This window comes from Mizuhopecten yessoensis, unplaced genomic scaffold (genome assembly GCF_002113885.1).
Source record: "Mizuhopecten yessoensis strain PY_sf001 unplaced genomic scaffold, ASM211388v2 scaffold10209, whole genome shotgun sequence".
In the NCBI taxonomy this organism is placed as follows: Eukaryota; Metazoa; Mollusca; class Bivalvia; order Pectinida; family Pectinidae; genus Mizuhopecten; species Mizuhopecten yessoensis.
In genome coordinates this window covers 819,112-827,767 of record NW_018408433.1, presented here as the reverse complement: position 1 = coordinate 827,767, position 8,656 = coordinate 819,112, and the positions used below count along the sequence as shown (strand labels likewise).

The following is an 8,656-nucleotide window of genomic DNA, read 5'->3' as shown; positions in this document are numbered from 1 at the left end:
GAGATAGCACTACAAAGTCGGCATCAGATCCGCGCCATCACAAGGAGGCAAGCACACCAACATACCCTGTCATACACTACACACATGGACGCACGTCCTTAAGTGACCAATCCAAACCAAACCACAGCATTCCGCCCGATCACATTATACTGACAACGGGTAAACCAGTTGCAGTCATTACCCTAAATGATGAACGCTTAGCTTAGGAATAAGAACTATCATTTTTAAGGACTTTGATTTGTCCGGGCATTTGAACAGAACCCATTGCCTTCCTCACCTGGGCGAACGCTCAACATTAAAGCCAAAAGTGAGGCATTGCCAAGCAAGGCGCAAATTGAGGAAGCCATATGCTTTTTATGATTTATGACAGCATTATAGCAACAATTGACCTGCAGGTAGGGCGTATTCATTGTACCTGCTGCCCCCAATTGCATGATCGTAAGAGGCGACTAAATTTTGGAGCTTATCTTTTCTCTTCTTTCTAAATAACTTTCTTCTTCCTAATGTCTCCCTTGACAAGCGTCACGTTTGGTCATTTGTTGAGCGTTCGCCCCTGTGAGGAAGGCTTTGGGTTCTGTCCCCTGGGCGAGACATACCAAAGTCTTTAAAAATGGTAGTTTTTTCTCCTGCTTAACGCTCAGCAAATTAAGAGTGGGGCGTCCTGCTGGGTGTCTTCGGCAGTATGTTTCAGTGGGTAGCACTATAAAGTCGGCATCAGTTCCGCGCTATCCCAAGGAGACAAACACGAACATATCGCAGCCTCCCAAAATACACACGCATACACTACACGCATGCATCTTGCACACAGGGGAGGCCGTCCTTAAATGACCTTAGCTATTAATAGGACGTTAAGCAAAATAAAACCAAACCAAGCAACAATTGATTTATACAGTTAATAATTTATATGTGTTATCTCTTGATTATGATAATCCCCATTTCAAACTAAGAATACTCTACAGCTGCATGACTACTTACTTACATGGGACAGCTATAGTAAACAATTACAGGTACAATAGCAATAAAATAATCAATAAAATTATTTGGGAAAAGGAACAAAAGACGAAAACCTATCATAAGCTTTGTTTGTTTGTTTGTTTGATTTTGTTTAACGTCCTATTAACAGCTAAGGTCATTTAAGGACGGCCTCCCATGTGTGCAAGATGCATGCATGTAATGTATGTGTGTGTATTTTGGGAGGCTGCGATATGTTCATGTTTGTCTTCTTGTAATAGCGCGGAACTGATGCCGACTTTATAGTGCTACCTCACTGAAACATACTGCCGAAGACACCCAGCAGGACGCCCCACCCGGTCACATTATACTGACAACGGGCGAACCAGTCGTCCCACTCCTAATTTGCCGAGTGTTAAGCAGGAGTAGAAACTGCCATTTTTAAAGACTTTGGTATGTCTCGGCCAGGGGACAGAACCCAAAGCCTTCCTCACAGGGGCGAACGCTCAACAAATGGCCAAAAGTGAGGCATTGTCAAGGGAGACATTAGGAAAAAGAAAGGTATTTAGAAAGGAGAGAAGAGATAAGGTCCCAAATTTAGTCGCCTCTTACGATCATGCAATTGGGGGCAGCAGGTACAATTCTTACGCCCTACCTGCAGGGCAACCTATCATAAGCATATCTGTTTGCGTTCGACGAGTTAACTTATCTACATATTCACAGAGGCTTGGCTCTGTCAAGGACACTGACGTTTCTGATTAAACGCCTACGCACTGTAACCAATCCACACCTTGGCGCAAATCTTGTGGACATATAGTATGATAAGATTATTTCTTCACTGACTGTTCTACAGCCATGACGAAAGTCTTTATCTTAATTTGTGCTATTGCAGTAGTTGCTTATGTAAGTATATATTTTATTATTAAGTTGGATATGTAGAAATGAAATATTAATGTTTTATATATAAAAATTGCATAATGATTTATGCATTTACGTATGAGACAAATTCACCTGATATATAAAGAATGTTAAAGGGATATTGTTTTATAATTGCAAGTAAAATTGATGATTTTTTTTTTGGTTTTTCTCGTATTTTGAGATCAATCAAGATTCTTTAAACTGGCGATTTTGACTTCATCACTATTATTTCTATTTTTCAAAATATAACACTACTAAATGTTATCTCTCCTTTCCATTCTACGGCGTCTATTGATAAGACAGTAATACATGAGCATTACTCCAATAATGTATTATTACCAAGAGTTCTCTGACAAAATCCTCCCACGAGTTGCAAACGGAATCAGTCGCACTGGGTTGGGGCACTTGTTCGCATAATTTTCATAATATCCGCTCAAGTTTGTGGCGTTCTGATCATGTCATTAGCCCAACCTTTTTTGCTGAGTGAAAAATGATCACAATTATTATGTAACTAACAGAATTGTTATAATTTTTTGGCATTGAATAAATGCTCATATTCGACAACAAATTGGAATTTTAGTTGTTCTTCTGGTATTTGCAAAAAAGCATAGCAGAGTTTCCATGTGTGCTACTACCACCTTGTTTTCCTGACATTCTAAACATGATGATATAATTGTATTTATGTTCAACATAAAGTAATATATATGAAAATCTCCTAAACAAGAAACAAAAAAGTAGTACTGTAAACGCGGAATATTACGCGCGGGGGAAATTTACGCTGATTACGCGGAGTTGGATCGTTCGCGTAAATTTCCCCCGCGCGTATGGTTTCATCGATAGTGTAAGGAACGACAACTCTGATAGCTATTGGTACATTTGTGTGTGTGATGTCTTCCTGTAATATTGCTTTGTTAACGTATTACTAATTAACATACATTGTCTTGTAATGGTATAAAATAAAAACAATAACAACTGAAATAAACTACTTGATTAATTGAAGTTTTTGATGAACAACAAATTTGAAAATATATATGAAGGCACAGAGAAAGTCGTTAATTAATGCATCGATGTCCGGTACACATCGTGTCTACGGGACACAAACAGCAAGCAGTCGTGTGCAACGATCCCTACACGGGTAAATGCCCCTGTCATCATGGAAGCGACATGAACTGCGCTAGATGAGTTACGATAACTTACGAATAGTGTATGGTTTTATCATTGTTATTTGGAAACAGTCTGTGACGTTTACTTTTTTCCTTACTTGTCATTTGGACTAGTGATCCCAGAATTTTAATAGTCCGACTCTGAATTTGCTAGTCCAAATTACAGACTGGTCTTTTTTTACAGCATGAAGTGTAAATTGTGATCTAAATTGGAAAATTATTAGAAATTAAAACAAAATAAATCTGTGTAAAGTGTTGGTACATTTTTATTGATGGTTTCAATTTTTTTATTCCTCATATGTAGCCCTTATGGCACGCAATTTAGCTTCCCAAATTGTTTCCAGGATTTCATTTTCCTCCTCATCGGAGTCATTATCATCTTCCAGTTCCTCCTCCAGATTTAAGGACTGCAACATCACAGCCTGGAATTAAAATTTTACAAAATCAATAGAATTAATTATGATTAAGTCCACTTTCCCATACACATGAATGCAGTTCACCTTTATTTTCATCTATCCAATGACCAGTCGGTAGGCATACGTAACATGTAATCAGAAGCTACTAGTATTTTTACCTGTACAAATTTTGTAAAGTAAGGGAGATAACTCTGCAGAGTAAACGTCGGTCTATCGCGACCGCGTAAATAACCCCCGCGCGTATAGTTTTGACCTTCAAATCACGTAATTTTCACCCAGCGTAAATAACCACGTTTACAGTAGTATTTAAGGTGAAGGGTACCACCAAGTCAAACTGCATTATAACGATTAGCACTTGCAAAATATTTGTTAAAAGTCTTTTCAAAAGTATCATTTCATAAAAATTACAAGTTGCTATGCATTTTACAGAATTATAGCTATTCCCAATTTGAATGTTTGAACATGCAAATAAATAAGAAAAAATTCGGGAACTAAATGCACAGCTCCTTAATGGATCTCGAATTGATAAGCCGAAATACTTGCGAGCGATTTGACAGGGGGCGTTACTCTACGTCAGAAAAAAAATCCTTTTGGTTGCCGCATTCGCTGTCCATCCGTCAACTTTTCCTTTAAAACGCTACTTGTCCTGAACATCCCAGTAGATTTCGACTAAAGGGTTTTTTTCATCCCAATTTTGTCTGGAGTATCCTTAGGCCAAGGGAACTGAATTTTGTGTAAACGGTGGGTTGGGACCTCCTGGGGTTTGGTTTGGTTTAATTTTGTTTAACGTATTAGGTCATTTAAGGACGTGCCTCCATGTGTTTAGTGCTTGCGTGTGTGTATGCAGGAGACAGGGTTTTGTGGGTATGCTTACCTCCTTGTGGCAGCGCGGATCTGATGCCAATTTTATAACTATCTCACTGAAATACCATGTCGCCCGGCCACATACTGACAAGGGGTGAACCAGTTGTTGTCATTCCCCTAAATGCTGAACGTTAAGCAGATAATAACTACGATTTTTTAGGACGTATCCCCAGGCCGGGACAGAACCCGTTGCCTTCCTCAACATTGAGGCCAAACGTGAGCTCAAGTGTTGCCAAGCAAGGCGGTAGGAAATAAAAGGTAGATAGAAGTAGAAAGAAGGATAAAGATCACAAATATTGCAATGGGTGCAGCAGATTTGTGTTGGTCGCTTTTGTGTCCCCAAATAGAGGATACTAAAGCAAATCCCCAATTATGCTGGGGGTTACTCATTAGTCGCCTCCTACTGTACATCGGGTGTATTATTTTCCCGATCCCTTACCTGCAGGGGTGTGCCCCCTGGGGGCAGAGTTGTGGAGCCGAATAGGGGAAATAGAGGTAAACCTTTAAAACCCTTCTTCTACTAAAGGGATAAAGGGATTTATCCTAATTTAATCTGGAGAATCCTTGGGCCAAGGGGACTTGATTGTGTGTAAACGGTAGGTGTGGCCCCTGGGGGCACAGTGATTAAGGGATTTCATCCCTGTTTTTTCAGGAGCATGCCTGGGCCAAGGGGTTTGGTTTGGTTTAGTATTGTTTGACGTCCTATCAACAGCTAAGGTCATTTAAGGACGGCCTCCCCTGTGTGCAAGTTTCGGAGGCTGCGATATGTTCGTGTATGTCTCCTTGTGAAAGCGCGGAACTGATGCCGACTTTATAGTGCTACCTCACTGAAACATATTGCCGAAAACTCCCTGCATGACACCTCACCCGGTCACATTATACTGACAACGGGCGAACCAGTCGTCCCACTCCTAAATTGCTTAGCGTTAAGAATACACTACCACTTTTGCAGACTCTGGTATGTCTCGGCCAGGGGACAGAACCCAAAGCCCTCATTACAGAGGCGAATGCTAAACTTAAGGCCAAATGTGAGGCATTGTCAAGGGAGACATTAGGAAGAAGAAAAAGAGAAAAGATAAGATCCCAAATTTAATCGCCTCTTACGATCATGCAATGGGGGCAGCAGGTACAATTCGTAAGCCCAACCTGCAGGGAATTATCTCAGGGAAAGGACTTGATAAACTTCAGGGGCATGGTGGCGTCCAATCATCTGTAAACGCGCGGTGAACATACCCCTCTTTGCTGACAAGGACAGTAGCGTTAGTCGAGTATATAAAAACAGAGTAAGGTGGAGTCACTTCTCTTGCACCTGTCTCGTAGAAATACCATGTCGAACGTTTATTTTGTAATCAGTGGCAGAATATATCGATATTCAAACTTCGAAGTTGGAAAGTCCCTGCAGGTAGGGCGTAAGAATTGTACCTGCTGCCTCCAATTGCATGATCGTAAGAGGCGACTAAATTTGGGACCTTATCTCTTCTCTCCTTTCTAAATAACTTTCTTCTTCCTAATGTCTCCCTTGACAATGCCTCACTTTTGGCCATTTGTTGAGCGTTCGCCCCTGTGAGGAAGGCTTTGGGTTCTGTCCCCTGGCCGAGACATACCAAAGTCTTTAAAAATGGTAGTTTCTACTCCTGCTTAACGCTCAGCAAATTAGGAGTGGGACGACTGGTTCGCCCGTTGTCAGTATAATGTGACCGGGTGGGGCGTCCTGCTGGGTGTCTTCGGCAGTATGTTTCAGTGAGGTAGCACTATAAAGTCGGCATCAGTTCCGCGCTATCACAAGGAGACAAACACGAACATATCGCAGCCTCCCAAAATACACACACATACACTACACGCATGCATCTTGCACACAGGGGAGGCCGTCCTTAAATGACCTTAGCTGTTAATAGGACGTTAAACAAAATCAAACAAACAAACAAACAAATCGAAGTTGGAACCAACCTAGGGGACCAATATTTCATCAGCAGACAACGCCGCATTGTTAAGAATACTAGCTACTTTGAATACGAATCAAGGAAACACCTATCTAAAAGAACTGCTAGAAGAAATACAAGGCAGAACGATAAACAAGGTTAAAACAGTTGCTGCACCATATGACCATGTTCATATGCTTAAAACATCTGCACAGACTTGCATAATTTTAATATAGGTTTTCAAGACAATATACTTTTAACATTGATTATATAAAGTGTCTCTTTATAATGTTTGTATCCACTGATGTTAGCTTTATTTATTTTGTAAGATTTATAAAATATTTTATAAAACGTGTATTAATCACTATGTTAGCGCACGTTCGGAGTAAACCGGAGGGGGGAAGATTCTAAAGTTGGCAAACACTCGACAAAGCCTCGTGTTTGGCAAATTAAGAATCTTCCCCCCTCGGGTTGAGATCCCCCTATCTCGCCCCCAAGGGGATGAAAGATTTTATTTCTCTCACACTCCAACGTTTAAAATGTAACGCTTCAAAATATCAACAACGCGTGGTGATCCTAGTTGATACTACGGGACTTTATCAGATACTATATGAATTGCTTTTGTCTATGTGTTGCCTATCCACAGGCTGCCGTGGACAGTCCTGCGGAAACTCCATTCAAATGTGACCAGAACAGCGACTGCAACGTTAGCCAGTGTTGCTCAAAAACCCCGAGGTTCTTGGTAGTGAGCAAGAGACAGTTGTCTCCTCCACTCAGCATGTTCATCGCTGGTATGTTAGTACGACATAACGAGCTATACTAGTATTACACATCCACGAATCTTTTCAAGGGCCTCTAATGCGAAAAGGCATTTTTAAATCAGTTGTCAATGGACGAGTTCAAAAATTGAGTGCAACAGTTATTAAGATCACGGAGATTGCATTGTTTCTTGATGCAAGCGGAAACAACACTGCATATTCCTTATGTTTTATTATTTCTAACAATTGGCGACTCTGCCTCTTAAAGTGACATATCAAATATACCAATATGGATTAATCATTATACAAATGTATGTGTATAAACATGGACCGTGTTACTGATTCTTGCTTAGTTATTATTAGTTAAATACATCATGAAACTGCATATGCCGATATTATTTCATCTGTCTATTGCAGCATCCTGCAACCCGTACCTTCAACTTAATGAATCATGCATTTACGTCATGAAAGTGAATGGCGACTGCGGCTGCGCACCGGATCTTGTTTGCAAATACTTCCCGGAATTAGACGCATTTAACCCTATGAACGTACATCTGCCTACACCCCCCGAACTGCAACTAACCGTAGCTCCAAGCAAGCGAATGGCAATTCCAGCAAGTCCCGAGTCTTATAAATGTGTACCCAAAGTACAAAATACTTAATATTGATACAATGTGTTTATACCATATCTAAATACAATTGGCAATAAATACACGATATCCCCAATGTTACCTCATTTTTAAGTTCATATATTACTGCTCATCGGTTTAAGTACCAAACTCTGTAAGTTACCTAGTTTATCCAGCGAAATGGCACGGCGAGTCCGAAATTAGTTTCAGGTTCAAGGAAGATGCCCAAAATCCTATTAAATGTACTTACGAACGTGTTTACAGTGCTTAGAGGTCATTTGGAGACCATATATTTGAACTGTCGACGGGAACAAAGCAAATTTGAATGTAACATAGTTGTGAGATTGAGTTCAGTCAAATAGGTCATCACTGCATGGTCCTGACAGCACCTATTTCTGTAAATAAATATGTTCAGCAATACCTATTCCATAGGAAATAAAACCCAGTAAACATTTCAACAAAACAACGGTAATTAACCGTCAAAATGTATAAGGTAAAACGAAATACTGCTATGTGATTAAACAAATGAAATATGAAAAATTTGAAAAAAAAATGAAAAAATAAGATAAAATAAACAACCATCTTTTCGTTAAACACAGGTCATTTTGTTCAGCACTTTTCACGGAACAGTGTTTTTAGGTCACCTGAGACAAAGTCTCGAGTGACCTATTGCGATCGCCTTTTGTCCGTCGTCGTCCGTCGTGCGTCCGTAAACAATTTACATTTTCGACTTTTCAATGAAATTTTGCAGAAACCTTCCATGGCCAAAAAAGGTCAACAAAAACAGTTGCCGGTTTGGTCCACGGCCCCCAGGGGCCTGAGGGGCGGGGCCAAAAAGGGTCAAATTGACTAAAATTTTACGAATCTTCTTCTCAAAACCCAGATATGGTAGAATCAAATACTCTTCATAGATGGAAGGGTCTTAAGGTGCTTTACCAAAATTGTGAATTTCTTGACCCTGGAGTCTCATGTTTACCCCTGGGGAGGGGGTAAACTTTACTAGAGTTTATATAGGGAAATCCAATTTGGACCAACATT

At 40.3% G+C, this 8,656-nt stretch overlaps 1 protein-coding gene across 1 annotated transcript; it reads left to right on the top strand.

Annotated features, from left to right (window-relative positions):
* The first annotated feature begins 1,718 nt into the window (after nt 1-1,718).
* On the top strand, nt 1,719-7,721 carry LOC110459767. Its single transcript, XM_021512187.1, has 3 exons — nt 1,719-1,854; nt 6,878-7,022; nt 7,407-7,721. The coding sequence occupies exons 1-3, from the start codon at nt 1,807-1,809 to the stop codon at nt 7,649-7,651; spliced, it is 438 nt and encodes a 145-aa protein (XP_021367862.1). The 5' UTR covers nt 1,719-1,806; the 3' UTR covers nt 7,652-7,721.
* The last annotated feature ends 935 nt before the right edge of the window (nt 7,722-8,656 follow it).

What these genes read in the sequence shown, in the direction of transcription:
- LOC110459767 (XM_021512187.1), top strand. Translation starts at nt 1,807, where the DNA reads ATGACGAAAGTCTTTATCTTAATTTGTGCTATTGCAGTAGTTGCTTAT. An exon ending in CTATTGCAGTAGTTGCTTAT is followed by an intron (nt 1,855 to 6,877) that starts GTAAGTATATAT and finishes GCCTATCCACAG; the next exon opens with GCTGCCGTGGACAGTCCTGC. An exon ending in ACTCAGCATGTTCATCGCTG is followed by an intron (nt 7,023 to 7,406) that starts GTATGTTAGTAC and finishes TGTCTATTGCAG; the next exon opens with CATCCTGCAACCCGTACCTT.